A 20476-nucleotide genomic window follows, 5' to 3' on the forward strand; every position below is an offset into this window, starting at 1 on the left:
CAGGTCTGTGGAAGGTGTTGAATTTGTCTGGGGGGGTCTGGGGAAATCTCCATTTTTATGGCAATGAACACTTTGCATTTACAAAGCAAAAGGACCAATCTTAAATTCTAGGATAAAAACAGCAGCAGCATCTCTTATGTTTGTTATACTACGTTAGTTTCTACAGTCTATCTTCTTTCTCTGACATATTTCACCATTGCATGGAATACCATCATTGTGCCCTTATTTCTCTACATGCAGTGTATGTTCAACCTAGTGTTGACCAATAAGTTAGAACAGAGTAGTGGAATACAAGTCCCATCTAAACTGCTGAATGCATGATGTGTTTTGCAGTTGCACAAGTCAGACTTAGTAGTCACACTGATAAGCATTTTATAGTGAGAATTTAACACGTGTTCACTCAGTGCTTATCCATCCCCACCTAAATTAAGAAGGCATCTGTAGAAGTCCTGCTTTTTCAGTAGGCAGTGACAATTGCTTTGAAAAGGTGAAAAAACTCAGAATAACCACGTTGGTATTAGCAATATACTTTTAAGTTATAATTACTATTTGTGACAACATGAATAGATCTAGAGGATATTATGCTAAGCGAAATAAATCAGTCCGAGACAGACAAATGCCAAGTGATCTCACTTATATGGAATCTAAAGAACAAAATAAATGAACAAACAAAACAGAAATGGACTTGTAAGCACAGAGAACAAACTGATGAATGGCAGAAAAAAATGAAAGGATTAAGAAATATAAATTATAGCTACAAAATAGTCATGAGGAGGTGAAGTACAGCAGAGGGAATTAGTGAATAATATCATAACTACATGTGATGCCAGGTGGGTACTAGACTAATTGAGGAGATCACTTTGTAAATTATTTAAATGTAAACTATGTTATACACCTGAAACTTATATAAAGTAATATTGAATGTTAACTGTAATTTAAAAATAAATTAATTTAAAAAAGAAAAATAAGGCTTAGTGACTATTATCCATCTTAACATGGGATACTTTTAAAAATAATGTTCTATTACACCCTGATTTAGGGAAGTTTGGTGGTTTTACATATTATATTTGTGATTATCGATATGGTTAATAATAAATTTTTGAATGTCTTAAACTTTTATCTTAATAAATAGTTAATCATTTGGATAGCATAGAAGATGAACTGTCTTGGAGATATGAGTTGTTAAAACTAATATACTTGTTTGAAATATTAATATTGGTAGGATAAATTAAATATTTGATATTAACAAAATGAAATTTTTAAATATACATATTATGGGTTAAAGAACAATGAAATTATGTATCAATCTCTTAAAATGTTACATTTATAACAATATCAAGCATTTTTCATGATTAACTGTATAGTTCTAAAAGCTTTGAAATATAATTGGCAAAATGTATGAAACTAATACTATATATATTTTTTCCTTTATTTTAGTCATGATTTCATTGGAGAATTTACAACAAGCTATAGGGAACTTTCTAGGGGGCAATCACAATTCAACGTATATGAGGTAAGAGGAATTTTATTTTACTATTTTCCTCTGGAATAAGTATATTTATGCTCAAAAGTATAGATTTTGCAATGGATAATTTTCCAAGGTTAACTAAGTAGATACATTTGTAAGAGTCTAAACTTATTGAGTAGGCTTGTGTCTAAGATTAAATGATATTGTTTCCCTTCAAGTCACATGGTCTTTTAAATCTTTCTTGAGAGATTTAAAATTCTTGCTCATGTAACTTTTTAAAAAAAGATTTTAAACAATTCAGTATGGATGCAAGTTTATTGTTCCCTAAGCTTCAGCCTTTATGTTTCGCCTTCCTACCAACCTCCTCTTCAACCCCCTTTTAAAAACAAAAAGTATGCATTTCGGTTGTGTAGACATAGTTATAAAATGAGTTGTAGTCTGCTTAGTGTGTTTGAGCAACTTCACTGTTGTTTAGGAATGACAAGGTATGATTCACTCATTAAAGAAATCCAAGTTATTAAAAGCAAATACACTAGTTATTTCTGCCTTAAACCTACATTGCCAGGTAACTACCAGATATGTATTGAGCATATGGCATGTTTTAGCACTGTTAATCTTTGAGCTGTGTTATCTGTAATTATCTATATTTTTAAAATTTAATATATGTGGATAGCAAAGGAGAATATATCTGTAGTTAGTCAATAATGGCAACTGTTTTCCTGCCAAATTGATACTAAAATTGACCTCTTTTAAATTAATAGGGTAAGAATCTCCTTCTACCACCTTCTTACTGGGCTAAAGCAGTTGTATTTCATGCATTCATTCAATAATCTATAAATGACATATTTGTTACGTAGCTTCTATATTCCTGTTCTGTGTCAGGCCCTTGAGATACAGAGATGAATAAAAATTTCAGTATCTAATAGGAGAGACAAACACATGAAATACGTTTAGTGTATCCTGATAAGTGCTATATACAGTATCATACTTAGTGGACTAGGAGATGTTTGTGTGGTGGTTGGGGGGCGGGGCAAACTCAACCCAAGAAAGCTTCCCAAGCAAGGACAAAGATAGAGTAATGGATCTATTTCTCTAACTGGATCTCCAAAGGAAGGAATATTAAGCCTCTAAACAGGGAATGAAAGTAATATAAGATAGGTTATACTTATATAGATGCCTGTTTTCTCTGTCAACCCTCAAAGCTGACATGCATACCAGCCCTCCTTGTACTTAGGACCCATCTATTGCCAATCACCACATAACCCTCCACAAATCAACCACTTTGAGTTTTCTTAGCTTTTATAATGTCTTCTGCTCTTTGGAACAATCTTATTCAGCAAAGCTAGCTTAATGAGATTGATGCCACATCTGCTAAGATGACAGAAGCTTCGTAGCAATTATTTCCTATTAAATACCCTGCATGGATATTTGTGCCTTAACTTCAAATACAAATGTTTTCTTATTATATATATATATATTATCAATAGAAGAGATAAGTCTGAAGAAAACCTGAGACCATTATGTATTATATACAGGTAGTTTTGGGATTTCAGTGGACAGCTCTTGGTCTTATACATGGGAAACTTCTTTTTTTACACATGTGCAAGAGTTTCAGTTTTGTTGAGACAACCAAGGAAATTTTCAGCCATTATTCTCCTTTCTCTATCCCTTCTCCTTTTGGCACTCCCATTATGCATATGTTGTTATGCTTAATTTTGCCTCATAGGTTTCTTAGGCTCTGTTCACATTTTTTAGCATTATTTTCTTTGTTACTTAAACTATAAAATTCCAATTAGCCATTCTTTTTTAAAATCACTGATTATTTCTTCTGACAACTCAAGTGTTCTGTTAAACCTCCCTAGTGAATTTTTCATTTCAGTTATTGTGATTTTCAGGTTGACAATTTCTATTTAGTTCTTTTTTATAATTTTTATCTACTTATTGATACTTCTATTTGGTGAGACATTGTTTCATACTTTAATTCTCTCTATATAGTTTTCCTTAGTTCTTTAAACATGTTGATAATGGCTGATTTAAAGACATTGTCAAATAAATCCCAAATCTGTGAGTTCCCGGGGACAGTTTCTATTGACTGCTTTTTTCCTGTGTGTGAGTGATACTTGCCTGTTCCTATGCATGTTTTATACTTTTTGTCATTATCGAATGCTAGAAATTGTTAAAAATATTGGGTAGTAACACTGACAATTCAATCCTCTGCCTTCCCCAGTGTTTGTTTTTGTTGTTATATATTTCGTCCTTATTTATTTGTTATTGTGTGGGCCATTGAAATCTTTGCCTGGTTAGTGAGTGGTCAGCACATGCTTTGACAGAGATTTGTATATGTTGATACACTCCTTATTTGCTTCAACAATGTAAAACTCTGTCTTGGCTTTCACTTGCCATTTAAGGAGAAACTCAAGGTCAGCCAGAGATTAAGGACTGGAGCTTCTACAGGTCTTCCCTGTCCATATGCACAGACCTGCATGAGTATTTGACCTTCTAGATTCCCAGGAATATGCTTGAGCTTTTAAAAGCCCAGGCTGGCTTCACAGGTAAACCTTCCGTCTGTTTCCCTGGCTGACAGAATTACCTCCAGAATTACCGTCATAATAATTCTCTCTCTCTTAAAAAAAAAAATTACAGTCATACATACAGTCATGACAGAATAACAGTCATACTGGGTTGGAACTGGTTTTGAGGCTGTTGCTAGGTCTACATTGGAGTCCCTGGTTGGCATACTTATTACTAGGGTCTCTGTCAGGCGTGGCTTCTGTCCTTGGGTAGGTGAGATTGGCTCTAGAATTTGTTCAGAAGGCTGACACTGGGCTAGGTTTTCTCTAGAAGTGTGGATGGTAGTGTCTCCTACTGGCTCTGTGTGCCATTTGGCCTTCAGAATCCTTTTCAATCTCTATTTGCTCTCTGCTCCAGCCAACCTGGACCAGTTATTTTTTCCTCTTTCTAGAATATTGAATTTGTCTCTTCTTTTTCACTAGAGTCCTAGTTTAAATTAGTAAATTATAGTTCAAGTAATACTTATTCATACATTATTTCATCTTTCTTTTCCTGTCAAAATACTTCTATATTTTGGATTGAGATATGCTGAAAGATCCCTTTTTAAGGCACTTACATGTTTTATTTATCCTATTAGATTGGCAGGTCTTACTCATCTTTTTATGCCCTGTATCTTACAGTATCTTGTACAACATAGGAGTGCAATAATATTTTCTCTTGAAGTAAACAGTCAAAATTTAGTCTTATGTCCATAAGCCAAACCTTTACCAATTATTATGTAGCCTGGGTGGCTGGAGGAAACTACCAGTATAAAACAATGGAGTCAATAGAGCCCTTATGTATTTAAATATATGAGCGATTTGCTATGTTAATACATTTAACCTAATAAAAAATACATGTCTTTTGAATATACTTGCTTTCACAACTTGTATTTACAGAGAAATCTCTATTATTTAGTACCTTAGTATTAAAGGTCTCTTTCACATCAAGAAGATGCAGATAGGTAAGGGTAATCAATGCATAAGGGTAATCAATGCACTACTGGAAAAGAATTTTTAAGTTGATCACTTTTGCAGAGAAGATTTGGTTAAATGACTGTGTAGGAGTCATAACCAAGGCATTTGTAAATGAATAGATACATAAGAAGTAAAGGTTAGACTACACATTTAAAAAAATTAGTATAAAACCTAATATATTGTAATTACTTTATCTTCTTTTTAAGGTGGTGAATCCCAAAAAGAAAGGAAAAAAGAAAAAATATATTAATTCGGGAACAGTAAGTCAAATTTAATTGTTCTTCATTAATGAGTCAAATAAATGAATAAAATATATATAACATTTTTTATCAGAATAGAGGCAACTCAAGGCTGAGCTATTTCACTAAGGATTTTAATATGAAGGTATATAATAGAAAAATAAACTTGCTATGGAAATGATTGTAATAGAGAACACCTTGTAGGAAGTAGTGACCTAGCTTCCTACATGTTGCTCTAGGGGTTTTAAGTCCTCTGAGGGAAGTGGACATTTTGTTATGAATTCTTCATTCAGTGGAATTACACTAGAAAGACTCAAAAAGACATGAAAAAGTTTAAGTGGTAGTACGAAATAATATACTCTTAATAGGCTACACTTAACTATTATGATTCATTTTATGGGATATGAAAATACTTGTTTATCATGCATTAAAATTTACAACTCTGTAGGAATGCTGGACTAAATAAGTACAAGAAGGTGCAGAGATACAAGTATCTTAAAATGGTGAAAAATAAACACCATTCTATTTGGTTAAAAAATACACTAAAGATTTTATCTTAAGATTTTATACTTGGGAGAAGCAAACTCTAAGTTTTCCCCACATTTCCTTTTAAAGATTTCTATAAAGCAAGACACTTAAAATATTAGACGGTCTCATTACAGGACCAAGACAAGAACACACACTTCCTCTTACATGGCTTAGCGCACTGATTTTCATTTTTAGTTTTAACCATTTCCAACTCCCTTTCATCTTTCCTTTTATCTAAAACTCGAGATGGATCAAAGACCTAAATATAAGACCTGAAACAATAAATTGCATAGAAAAAAAAAAAAAAACACAGGTACTCAATTCATGGACTTTGGATTTAGAGAGGATTTTATGAATTTGACCTCAAAGGCAAAGGAATAAAAGCAAAATTAAATAACTGGGACTATATCAAACTAAAAAGCTTCTGCACAATAAAAGAAACCATCAACAAAACAAAGAGATAACCAACTGAATGGGAGAAAATATTTGTAAATGACACCTCCGATAAGAGGCTAATATCCAAAATATACAAAGAACTGATACAACTCAATAACAAAGAAACAAACAATCCAATTAAAAAATGGGCAGAGGACCTGAACGAACACTTCTCCCAAGAAGACATACAAATGGCCAACAGACATACGAAAAGATGATCAACTTCACTAGCTATTAGGGAAATGCAAATCAAAACCACAATGAGATACTACCTCATACCTGTTGAATGGCTATTATCAACAAGACAAATAAAAACAAGTGTTGAGATGGTGGGGTGGGGGGAAGAACCCTCATAAACTGCCGGTAGAAATGTAAATTAGTAAAGCCACTATGGAAAACAGTATGGAGGTTCCTCAAAAAATTAAGAATAGAATTACCATATGATCCTTTTTCTGGGTATCTATCTATCCCCAAAATATGAAAACATTTATCTATAAAGATATATGCACCTCGATGTTTATAATAGCATTTTTCATAGTGCCCAAGACATGGAAAAAACCAAAGTGCCCTTCGATGGATGTTTAGATAAAGAAGATGTGGTACATACATGCACCACTGGAATATTACTCAGCCATCAGAAAAGATGAAGTACTGCCATTAGCAACAACATGGATGGATCTTGAGATTATTGTGCTAAGCAAAATAAATCCGAAAAATTTGAGAACCATATGATTTTACTCATATGTGAGATATAAAACTGAAAGCAACAAACAAACAAGACAAACAGAGACTCATGGACACCGACAAGTTTAGTGGTTACCATAGGGAAAGCGGGGAGAGGGGAGGTAGATAAGGGTAAAGGCAGTCAAATATATGGCGACAGAAGGAAACAGCTTTGGGCAGTAAACACACCGTGCAATATACATATGACATATTATTGAACTGTACACTTGAAACCTATATAATTTTATTAACCGAAGTCATCCCAATAAATTTGATAAGATGAGTTAGTTAAATTTTTTTCGCCATTTTCCTTCTGATAAGTTTAATTGTAAAAACAGTCTTGCAGACTTTAATAAAGACTATCTTTATTAATTTTTAAATGCCAAGAAATATTATTTTTTCCCTAATAGTTAAAAAAAAAAAACTTCATTTGGGGTTGCAGTTAGTACTTGCAGGTAATTCTGCCTCATTTTTCTTTTTGTTTGTTGTTTCAGGTAACCTTACTTTCTTTCTTGGTAGAAACAGAAGTTTCATTCCTTGACTATATTAAAGGAGGGTAAGTCATCTATGAGATTGTTTTATTGCTTAAGCATTTCTTTCAATGTGTGTAGCCAGTGCTGCCAGTAGGTAATAGGCAACTGAACTGGTCACCTTTATTATATTTTGATGGCAGACCAATTGCACTTCTGTTTCAGACCTGTGGAAATAAACTTAAATACCAAGAGCTATTACTTCTGACAAAAGTTGTAGCTTTTCTTTGAGCAAGAGAAAAACTTTATTGTGTTAGTAATAGTTATAGGTAAAGCTATTGTGTATGCTTTCATAGAATGTTTTCATGTGCCTAACATGTGGGACTTTTTAGATGCTCTTTTTATTATTTTTAAAATAAAAGAAGAACTTAAGGGCTTACTGTAAATGTTTATTCTAGCTCCAGAATATTAAAGGATGTATCTTGTCATGAAATCATAATGCAGGAATAGATGTCGAGTGGTCATTTAGTTGTTCCCTGAGTTTCCAGGCAAGAATACATGTTAGAAAAAAAATCGATTGTTGTAACCATTATTAAAATTTTCCAGAGTCCAGGCAGAGCCACTCTAGGTAATATATTATGGATTCTTATCCCCTGGTAAATAAGGAGATTTTCCCAGTTTTTTACTATTTTTAACCTAGTTGTTCCTATTTTTTACCTAGCCAAGCATGCAATCATTCATTATTGTACAGTCTAACACATACACATTTTCTTATTTATTTCCTGTTACCCTGTATTTACAATATATATAAATGGTGAGAAGCAAATTTGAATGTTTAGTAACTTCATGACAAAAAATAGCAACCAGCGATGAAACTCATGTAAATCTCTTCCTAACTATGATTCCAATACTGATTCACTGATCAAATGTCATGAGGCAGAAGAAAGGGATGAGAGAATGAGGGGTCCAAAGGAACAAAGGTAGTTTCTCCCAAAATACAGAGAGTTTTCCCCTTTATGCTTTTAGTTGAGGAGATGAAACAAAAACCATACTTGCCTAAGTGGGGAATCTTTGCTGTACATAGACATCTGACAACCTGCCACCTGGCTGGCTACACAGACTCAGAAGCTATGGTGGTTGTTTCGATAAAATTAACGGAAAACATACTAAGTAGAAAAAATGTTTGGCCACTTAATATAGAAAGTTGAATTTGTCATAAAAAAAAATAGATTCTTGTATAGATAAACTTCTTAGTAGCTTTAGATAATAGTTGATAAAGTCAGTAAGATAATGGATATTCCTTAGCATACCCTTTATAAATTTAAAAAAGTGTTTGCTATGTTTGGCTATAATTTTCCTGTTGAAACAATTATTTAAAGTTTTAAAATGTTAAAAATTTCTTTTGTTTTTGTTTTGCTTTGTAAGCATGTGAAATGTATGTGTGAAAGAAATGCCCAATATGTTTCGTCAGCAGTGCAAATCTATTAACATTTTGATTTGTATATCATCAGTAAACAACATTTTCAGAATCCGTTACCAATAGGTGCTTCTACTGATTGTTCACATTCTCTTTTGAGGATCCTGAGGACTAGTAAGAGCAAATGGGTTTCTACAGTACCTGGAGCAAGGGCGGCCTTGGCTATATCACATTTACAACCTTGCTACTTACACCTTTCGATTCTTTTTGCTTGTTTGTTTGTTTGTTTGTTTGGCTTACACATTTCCTACTTATAGTACATCCTGTGCTGGAAGAAATGCTAGTGACCTTTTTCTGTCAGAAATCTGTGCAAATGGAGCCTCAACATATGAAGTACACTTTGCTCCAATTCTGACTTTCTGTGACTTTTATAAGAACCCATTTTTTATTTACAAATGGGGAAATAGAGTTTGAATTTCACTACATAATTAATCTAACTGGACTTATATTAATTTTTATATTATAACTATCTAAAAAAACATTAAAATATTATTTACGTATGATATATTTTTATAAAGATGTATGTAATAAATGTATAGATCTTTTTTAAAGTATAAGTACATATTTACCTATTATTTGTAGTATTTGTAATATAGGGTTATTAATATATTGTCCTTTTACATAACGAGATACCAGTCAACAAGCAAAACAATTACATGTCTCTGTTCTTAAGGTTTTATTGCAACAGTTGGCCAAAAAATTTAAATTCTGGCTTTTATTAATGGTATTGTGAGGAGATCTGGCTTACCATGGCACATTTCATGCTATATAATGTCAGGCAAATAATTTCATATATTGAATTTTCAGTTTCCTATAGTTTACAGAAGTGTCTGTAGTTCTATAGTTCACCTGTAAAATGATGGCATTCAACTACATTTTCCAACTCTTTAATGGCCTTAATGATATATATTTTCCTCTACTCTGAAGTTACTGTTTCTATTCTTATGGAAGACTTACTCTAACCTATCGACTTGCTTTACATTGTAATTTCCATATAATAATAACTAACATCTGCTGACCACTTATCATGTGTCAGGCCCTGAACTAAGAGCTTCATAAGAATTAATTCTATCTATCTCTCCACTGGTTCTTTCCCCTTCTGCTCATCCATTTCTTCTTCTTTCTCTCATAAGTAACATTCACAACGATAATTTTCTCTTTTTTCAAAAATAATTCAACTTACTCATTATACAGTTAATTTTTAGTCTTTTTATAACTGATATTTTCCAACTAATTGCCACCTGTCAAAAATACAGTATAATTTACATAACTTAAGGGAAAGTGATGCCTTTGCATGCAGAATATCTAAGAATTTTTTTATTAGATATTTATAAAGATTTAAACTTTATTTAACTTTGAGTTATGGGGATTGATCAGAATATTTACTTCATAGAATACCTGATGGTTCTTAATTATAAGAAATGAAGAGTAGAATTCCTTATTCCTATCCTTTTTAAAAATCTCTATTAGTGTGAAAATAACAAAGTATAGCAACTTAAAATGGAGAACACCGGTGTGAAAACCAATATAGAAATGTATCTGCAAATATCTATTCCATACTTCAGTAAATTATTCTTTTCGATAGATTTTCTTTTGAATTTTGTTCATTTGTATTGGACATTCTAAGCCTTTTGGGCTTTCTGTCCTTGCTTAATAAGAAATCTCAACCTCTAAGTGGATAAATGCACTGCAATGATGGAAAATTGTGCTAAAAACAAACAATTACATAAAATTTCTGAATAATAGTAAAATAGAATATAATGAGCTGTACTCATTTCAGATTAGAACTGATTATAATTGACAATTAATTATGTGTAGTTTCTATAATGGGTATTGACTCTTGTGAACAAAATCAGTCAGAATTCTTAGTCTCTTGAAACTAAAAAATTATGAAAAGCTTTAAACACTTCAGTAATATTTAGTGTTCTTTATAATACTTTTTTCAAAAACTACAGAATACTTTTTTTAAATTAGTGTTCTATTTTCAGGCTTTGAGAAAAGAAGTATCGTTTCTCAAATTTTAAACATAAGTATCAAATTTGTGTTTCACATTATAAACAAAATGTAAAATGATAAAAAGAAAAGTCAGGTAAAATGAAAATAACAGGATAAAGCTAGATCCTATGTTATCATACTCTCTAAAGAGAACCAACATTATAAATTTGTTTATTCTCAAACACACATTTTTTTTATAACAGAGGGATTACACTTTGCACAATATTCTATGATGTATATTTTATTCCTAAACATATTGCGTATACATATTTACATATCAGTGCTTATATATCGACCTTATTTAGTTTAAAAATTTCCTGTGATTGCGATACACACTTTAGTTGCACTTTATTTTCCTATTATAAACAAGGCTGCGATGTAAAACTGTGGTGCATACCTTTTTGCGTGCTTCATTAAGCATGTGTACAGTCTACAGGGTCACTTCCTAGAAGTAGTGTTGTTGAATGAAATGGTATGTATGCTTTACAATTTGTTTGATATTTCTAAATTGTGTTGCTGAAAGGGTAATAATAATTTACATTTCTGACACTTGCATATGAAAGTTTATCAATATTCTTTACTGGATAGTGCCAGTCATCAGTTTTTATCTGTGAAACATCTGTTTATTAATTGTGAAGTCCTTTATAAAAATTGATGTTTAGCTGTGTCTTTGGAAAAATAGATTTCAGAACTCCATTTTATTTTATTTTTTATATTTTTGCTTTTCCTCAGCTTCTTCTTCCCCAAGTCCCACCAAAAAAGATTGAACATTTTTAACTGAGGACAGAAGAAAGAAAGGTAGCTAACTAGCAGCTACATCCTTTAGTGCTGTCAACACTTCAGCTAAACTTCCCTAATAGTCACATCTTGACCTTTGATACTACCCTTCTTCAACATACATCTAAAGAGACTCTTCTTAATTTAGCCATCTAGTATTGCCTTTTGCCTTGTGGTTATACTGAAGAAGTAAAATAAAATAAAATAAAATAAAATAAAATAAAATAATAAAATAAAATAAAATAAAATAAAATAAAATAAAATAAAATAAAATAAAATAAAATAAAATAAAATAAAATAAAATAAAATAAAATAAAATAAAATAAAATATAAAATAAAATAAAAAAAATAAAAAATAAAATAAAATAAAATATAAATAAAATAAAATAAAATAAATAAAATAAAATAAAAATAAAATAAAAAAATAAATAAAATAAAATAAAATAAAATAAAATAAAATAAATAAAATATAAAACACTTTGGATTGCAGTTCATCAAACAATCCAAAGTAGTGTTTTGGAAGTTATATTAGTACATTTGAAGATTCGTGGAATTATCAAAGTTAGCTTTTTTGAGGAGATGCTCTACCATATTTCCAAATAAATATGATATTGCAGAAGCTATTAATACAAAGTATTAAATTCAGTTTTGTTTATATAATAAATCATAGTAACTATTCAATTTTAACTTAAAATATCAAGATATCAGCATTTGTTACTGGTATTTGAGAATTGTTTTGTTGTTAACTTGGGATAGCAACATTGTTGCTAATTTTGGTGGTATCAATTCAGGGACCTACTCATCACACCCCTTCTAGTCTAGGAGAAACTATTGTTGAGTTTTGCTTATGCTGAATCTTAATCGACAACTAAAGCTAGAGGTCTTCAAAAAAGGTGAAAAGTCATCATATGAAATATGAGTAACAATTAAATCGGTACTCTGGATAACTCTGGGCCATTTGAAATAAAATTAGATGAGGTTTTCCCATACTCGTTTTATTTTCTACATTAATTTTATAAACCATTTCCCTTACACTGGATTTGTGGGAGCATGAGAATAAAGAAAGGGGAAAAAACAGATGACTGATGTGGAATGTGGAGGACTAAAATTGTCATTAAACTCTTTAAAATTTCATCTCTCTTGTTTCACCTCATAAAAAATAATATAAGAGAAAGTTATAAAAATATTATTTGTTTTTGTATGAGTCCAAGTAGAAATTATGTACAGTTTAGCATGAGCACATTTAAAGAGTAAACAGAACTGTTTTCCTAGTCCTTTAATATCTTCCCATTCAAAGGCACTTTTTCTAGGCCTAATTTTTAGTACTGGATATTCTAGGCTTCCATTTCTTTAGTTGTTATTAAGGTAGATCTTTACATGAAAATATAACTTTGATCGTGAACCTGTATTGTTAGCTTTTTACTTTCATTCACTGTCTCAATTCCTAAAACAGTGTTTAGCTACAGTCAGTGGGTTTATGGATTCAGGTACACAGTGAGTAAATGAGGCAGATGAAACAGATGTATTTTTAATCAGCCAAGATCCACTTTTTATGCAAATATCTGTGATATAAAAATCTGATTTTTAGAACTTTTTTGGTTTAATCAGTACCATGCTTTTCCTGGAGTAGAAGACACATTTTAGGGCTTGAAGTAGTAAGGAGTTTTATTTTCTAAGAAGAAGAATATCTATCAAGGAGGTTTTACTGTAGAATAACAAAAACTGATTTCCTATTCTGGATTGTTGACTTTCAGGTCATTATTTTTAATCATACTCTGTACATTTGTCCCAGTGTTTTTAAAATTTCTATTAAGAAATAATTTTAAATATTAAAAGTCTGATATAATTGGCAACTAAAGATATTTATTTAGTAATCAATCTCCCAGTTACCATTAATAAGAACAATGTTTGATTTATTTAAAATCATAGACTGTGCTGAAATCTAAGATACTCTTATAGGGTTACATCATCATTATTATAAAATTATTATTATTGGAGAAATAGATTTATCGACCTCTACAGATTTGTAGAATACATATTTCCATATTCCCAACACCTTATACTAAGGGCAGAATAAATAAATTTCAGTTTGGTTTTGTCTGCTTCTATGTGTCTTAAGTCTTCATGAAACTTCACCACTAATAAACATGACCACGAACAAGTATCTATAAAGTTTCCCACATCTCTTTGACAGATAAAGGGGAAAAACAGATCACAAATTCTGGTCCACATTGAGTCTCTCTAAGCTTCCAGAATTCCATGTCAACATGAAACCCTAGTTTGTGTTTTTTATCAGAAAATTGAAAGTATTAGAAACTTGCAGGTCTGCAGACTGTCATTTTCTTTTGAAGAAGAAACCCAAACTGTCATGCAACTGTTCCCAATGAGCTACATAAGTCCCTACCATTTTTATCCAGTGGTCACTAGTTTCCCTGGGTGTCATTTTAATTATACATTTGTATGATTTGTCTTCTCAAAGAGACTGGCAATCTTTAAATTTTTTTACAGAGCTGATCACAGTGTAGCCAATGGATAAATATAGATTAATTAAGCTGGACTTTCTACCTTTCCCCCAAATCTCTTAATGTAATGAAACCTTATAAACAAATAGGGCTTTTAAACAAAGAGTGTGACGTTCACGGTTACAAAGGCCCCTTGTGTGTCTCTCTGAGTTTATCATCTTGTGACTTTCCTCTTTCCACACCTCATGCCACAATTACCAAACAAAACAGATGGACCAGGCTTTCTAAAATAAGAAAAAGTGTTTTCGTGTTGCCTCTACCAGAAATTATCAACTTAAGTCTATACCTAGGTTTGTAGTGACTTGGAGGAAAGTCAAGAGCAAGAAGGGAAGCATGAACTGCTTGTTTTCCTCACATATTAAAAGAAAGGGAGAAAGTGAGAGGGTAATAGGGGAGATGCTAAGTGGGCAAGTTCTGAGAAAGAAGCAAAATAAGAGATAAATGTTTGGCAAAAAGTCGATTGCACTAATGAACAGGACAAACAAATAGAGACTCATGGACATGGTCAATAGACTAGTGGTTACCAGAGGGTGGGTTGAAGGGAGTAGACGGGGTAAGGAGAGGTCAAATATCTGATGACAGAAAGAAATGTAACTATGAGAGGTGAACACACAGTATAAATATATATATGCCTTACTGTTAAAGTATACAGCTGAAATTTATTGGATTTCGTTAACCAATGTCATCATAAAAAATTTTAAAAAAATTTTTTTAACTCACTTGCTCACCAAAAATAAAAAATAAAAAATAAAGGTCGAATACAAAGATGTGGTTGCTGATAATTGAGGCAGTGCATAGTAGTGGCCAAGAAGTTGGGTTCTAGCATTAACCGCCTAGTTCGAATCCAAATCTGCCTCTTCTCAGCATAACCTGTTGCCATTTCTAGGAAACAGGAATAAAAATAAGAATGCCTATCTCATAGAGAGGCTATGTGGATTAAATGGCGTATAGTTAACTCTCAGTAAATGCTACCAATCATTTTTCTGAATAATTTGAAGTTGTTTGATCATCATAATCATACAGGTGGTAATTGGTCTAGTTCTCAGAAACATGGAAAGAAAAAAATATATTCAAATTTACGAAGTCAATAAAAGTCATTTCTTGCAATTTAATTCTCTTTGTAAGAATGCCAGGGCCTTCCTTCCATTCCACCCAATCTTGACCCAAACTCTTGAACTTTGAATCCAAAAATTGTCTGAAATTATGGGTAAAAGTTTATGTCCCTCTTAAAAGAAGAAAAATAAGTCTTGGGTAGGGAAAGAGCTACCTACCTAATATAAGCTAATTTTAAAGGCTAAAGTGGGCTTCTTGATACTGTTGATTTATCAATAAGTCCTGTAATCAACAAACCCCATAAGAATTTTTTTTTTCTTAAAGGTACTGGAAGCAAGTGCAATGATGCTGTTAAAGTTTGCCTTAGTTTTATAAAATTGGTGGCATTATATTGGATCTGTTGCCTCACGGAGCATATGTTGCCAGAACATGCAACACTATCAGGTTGTTTTGTTTTGTTTTGTTTTTTCCCCCAATCCAGTTTCTTATTCAAAGACTAAATATGCATGTCTAGGATTTTTTATAGCGCTTCTTATTGTGGCATCCAAGTGTTTTGCTCTCATCATATCAATGGAGCTAAACCGTTCAGTGCTGAATGGGGATAAATCTAATAAAAATAAAGCCATTCTGCTTTCTATAAATATATTCACATAGAACATATTATCATATATAAACTAAACTCATCTAAACTAAAATTTAGAAAAGAAATTTTTATAAGTATTAAGACTCATTAACATTGCTTTGGTTAATATTTGATTCTAATTTCTGTACATGTAAAATACATGCTTAAAAAGTTTGAAGATGTCCAATTATCTCCTTTAAGATTGGAATTTCATTGCCAGCTGATGTTATTTTTCAAATTTTTTTTTTCAGAAGAGTTCTGTTGGATAGTGCTTATATTTTTGGTTTGAGGTTGATATTTTGTTTCTTTTGATTTTGTCACTTATGAGATATTTTCTAATCTAGTGGTTTGAAAAAAGTTGTTCCTCTTGCGTAATTTCCTTGAGTTCCTGAACTCTAAGACCTTGTGAAGTTGTACTTTGGAACACTTACTGTGTTTTAAAAAACTGAAATCAATCTTAAAAGTCTGGAGAAGGCACAAAGGTTTGTTAAGTTGTGAAAACTAGATTTAATAAGGACCAAGAATATCGGCATAAATAGTTGAAGAATTACATTTCTTGTCCCTAGTATCTTTTTATTCTTACTTTTGACGTTTCTCTCATCCCTCAGAAATCCAGAATGTCTAGAGGAATAGAAAGGAAAATAAGGCAGGGATAAAATCTTATAATTAATGCAGAGGGATTTTGTTTGAGAAAGTACCCAGATAACACCTCTCTAAAAGGTTAGATCTTTTGTGGTTCACTTTGGGGTTGGGCAAGGTGGGACTTTAACAGCTGGGATGTAGGAAAGGAAATTTGACATGGGAGGGCCAGGTTATGAGAAATACCTGAAACTCTGGTAGATCCAGAAATTTAATAAACATTGCACGCACAGTCCATTTTTCAAAGAAATATGCTAAACTCAAGTCCTGCAAAACTAGCATCAATAATGGTGGTAATAATCATAACGACTACTTATTGGGTGTCTACTAAAAAACAGATGCTTTCTTTGTCCTCACAACAATACAAGGATGGTTGTATTATCTTTAATTTATTACAACTGAGGTGTAGAGAGGTTAAATAGCTTTTGCAAGATCACACTGCAGGTAGGTGAAAGTATATTTGAATTTGCTTTTGTATATCTCAAAGCCTGACCTCATTTTAGCAGAATTTAGTCATCAAAGGTAATGAATTCTTTGAGTCGTTTATGGGAATAGGAAGCAAGAATCTTGAAGATGTAGCAAAACTGGGAATCAGGCTGCTCTCTGTGTTGTCATTTAGGTGGTGGAACAACTTTTAAGAAAGAAGGGAAAGGAACACAGAAAAGGGTTTAAGATTCAGCCCATGGCGTGATAGGGTTATGAAGGATTAGGGTAGATGGTAGTGCCAGAGGCAAGTGAATCAGGGTACAGGACAGAGTCTAGAACCAAAGTGTGAACTAGAGTGCATATCAGTAAATCAAGGCGGAAGCATAGTCTTGGTACCAGCATGGCAAGAATGAGAGGAACACTAAGAGCATATGGACATCTTAGCTGCATTTATGGGTTCTAGATTCCAACAGTGTGGATCTGAATCTGCATTTGTCAAGATTAATTTTAAGAAAGATGGGAAAAGTTTATTTTTCATATTGATAATATTCAGTTTGTAAAACTGAACAGAATTTGAAATTGGGAAGAAAGTAAAGCAGTCTTTCTGCTCATCCCATTACAGTTTTTAGTTCTCAATAATTAGTTCATAATGACAGCTGCAGAAAAATTATCTGAGATGATATTACTCTGTGTGTGTACATGTGTGAGTGCATACATACATGTAGTTTCTTTGATATGCATACACACACAGACACATACTTGTTTTCTCTGGATCTTTGCTATGCTAGTTAAGTCTTCTATCTTGACATCTGATTTATCTGATTTATTCACAGCTTTTGGAAAGGTGGCAGAGTAAAACACAGACAGTTTCCAAGTATATATTTTAGTAACATGAAGACATATGCATTGGGAAGTCTTATGAGATGTTACTACTAAATCATGAAATTTGACAGATGTGCCTTTTTTATACACTAGAATACAATATAACATAAATGTAGAATATAGTGAAATGTAAAATGACAGTTAAAGTAATGCTTCCTTAGCAGAATATTTTGAGGACTGATGTGATAGTTTTATGAATATTCTGTCAGGAGTCATTTTGTGTGAATTCAGAATTTTTACTTTGACACCTGACTGATTTTTTCTTCAACATTAGGCTTGAAGCAATATTAAAAAATAGAAATGGGTAACAGGATTACTGATGAAGGCGTTTTATTTGATTTACTTTTATAGCACGAACCATTTATCAGAGTTTTCAAGAAATCTGCCTGATAGCTTAGAGTCATAGTGTGCCAGCAACTTTCATTAAAATTTTTATTAATTAATATTTTCAAAATACATAAGGTATGACGGTATAGTAAGTATACATTATAATATGAATGAAAACTCTTAGAAATCATGGGAATGCACAACAGTAAATGAACAGTTGAGTTTTAGGTTATGCTATTATGTATAAATTCAATGATAAACTGCTGTGCTGTTGTCATTGTTTTTAATAAATGCTAGGAAGCTGGAATTAGTAAGCTGTATGTGTTCAGGGATAGTGTTTGATTTGCTCCTGTTTTCTCTTTATCACTTTAACATAGCACTTGGCAATCGAAAGATGCTCAATAAATAATTGTCGAATTGTAGTTTTTTAAATGAAAAAAATCAAATGGTGTGATAATAGGATAAGGGACCATCACATCTGTGAAATGTTTTATGTAATGACCCATCATATTTTCCTTCTAATTTTAATATTCTTCCTGACATGCAGATTGAGGCAAAGAACTAATTAAGTCTTGTAATCAATCAACCACCAAACATGCATTCCAATATGTGGAAAACATTGTACATTCACTGCTATAAAAGAGGTGAATCAAGACAGGATGTCTGTTCCTACAGTTGAAAGGAGATTGAACCAGAGACTCAACTCTTAAATTGACCTTTATGATGTGTTAAAACATGTATTCTTGAAGGTCGGAGTTATTTTTTATTCCTAAGGAGATATCATTTGAATAAAATAACGTAAAGAAGCATTTGTGCTGATAATGATGTGATTTTATATTTGATAACATATTTAATAGGACAAATTTGCTCAAACATGAGATCATGTCCTGGCATCTTTATCATTTAAGATATCTTTGTAGTATAATTTTTAGGTTTGTAACTTAATAATTACTACCTTTTATTATGCTCTTATTAGAGCCAGGCAGTTTACAAATATTTAATCATCAAAATGGAATAGTATAGAGTTTATGGTCTTTGAGGTTAAATGTAAATTAAAATTTCAATACTGGAATTTATTACTCATGTGGAAAGTTATTAAATTTTCTGAGTGCAGATATCTTTGTCAGTTAAAGGAGAATAATTGTATTTTAAAAATTATGCGGTTAATTAATATATGCTATGTAAAAACACATATATACATAATACATAATGCATATGTACATAACATGTATTATTACATATATGCATATAACTAGATAGATAGATAGATAGATAGATAGATAGATAGATAGATAGGCAGGTAGATAGATAGATTGTTTGATTGATTTTGTGTAGTTTTTTGTCAGTCCTTTATTATCGTGTGCCAGATACCTGCCCTCTGAAAGTTTTGAAACTTGGCTTATGTCAGCAACTAGATTGTTGGAATTCAAACCCAGTTCTTTCAGACTCAAAAGCTGTACCCTTTCTAATACACCATACTACCTCGCATTACAATCCCATTTCTTCCTACCAGCAGAATGACAAAGCAATGTACTGATGGTGACTATTCTTTTCAGTTCCTCGAAGGGATTTGTTATCTCAAAATGTTCTCCCAAATTCTCCCTATCTTCCTTTTCTAAAAATTTTTTACTCAATTTTGTTCGTACTGGTTACAAACCAAATTAACCTATATTCTTAGCCTATAAACCTAATTTCTATGTTGAGAAAAAAAATTACTATATAGCTATAAAGAGAATCTATATTAGTTTTTATTAAATGTAAAGCATAAAAGATTCATTTCTCAGAAAAAAAGTGTGTGTTTGTTTCGATACCTGAATACAACAGTTTCAAACTTGAAGAACTAAAATAATTCTGCTGTTTGTCAAAAGTAATTTGTTACTAAAAATATTTTAAATACTCATATTTTCATAGGATTTACTTTTTAAATTAAAATTATTATTTAAATTATATGTGATTGCTGTTTGGACTAGTAATCATATCATTGTCACTTATTTGTGTTTTTATGCCTTCTTTGGTGAAAAGGAGGCTGGATTACGTATAGAAAGGATCAGGGGTATATCCAAAAGAATTTTTTTTTTTTTTTATGTTAATGCCACCTGTTTGGTTTCTGTAAGGAAAAAAGTAAAAAAAAATAAGCTAGTGAGATCATTTTGGGAATGACTACCATGTGCTGAAAATTTAAAGTATATAGAACCAATTTTATTATATAAATATTTATACCTATAGATACACAAACACAAACACACACACACACACACACACACACACAAATGCCATGAGCATTGAAGGATAGATCAATATCTGAAATACTTCGTTTTAAAAGAAAGCAGAAAAGAATCCTGCGTTTTCAGGATCGTTGGAAAGAA

The 20476-nt window shown here is 31.7% G+C and overlaps 1 protein-coding gene across 6 annotated transcripts in view; it reads left to right on the forward strand.

Annotated features, from left to right (window-relative positions):
* CPNE8 (copine 8) overlaps positions 1 to 20476 on the forward strand; it is a 176678-nt gene that overhangs the window by 102867 nt on the left and 53335 nt on the right. For all 6 annotated transcript variants that reach the window (XM_036236629.1, XM_036236630.1, XM_036236627.1 and 3 more), the window contains 3 exons: positions 1438 to 1513; positions 5202 to 5255; positions 7415 to 7476. In XM_036236629.1, the coding sequence (XP_036092522.1) occupies positions 1438 to 1513; positions 5202 to 5255; positions 7415 to 7476 (192 nt within the window). The remainder of the gene's footprint in view (positions 1 to 1437; positions 1514 to 5201; positions 5256 to 7414; positions 7477 to 20476) is intronic.

This window comes from Rousettus aegyptiacus, unplaced genomic scaffold (genome assembly GCF_014176215.1).
Source record: "Rousettus aegyptiacus isolate mRouAeg1 unplaced genomic scaffold, mRouAeg1.p scaffold_m13_p_2, whole genome shotgun sequence".
Taxonomy (NCBI): Eukaryota; Metazoa; Chordata; class Mammalia; order Chiroptera; family Pteropodidae; genus Rousettus; species Rousettus aegyptiacus.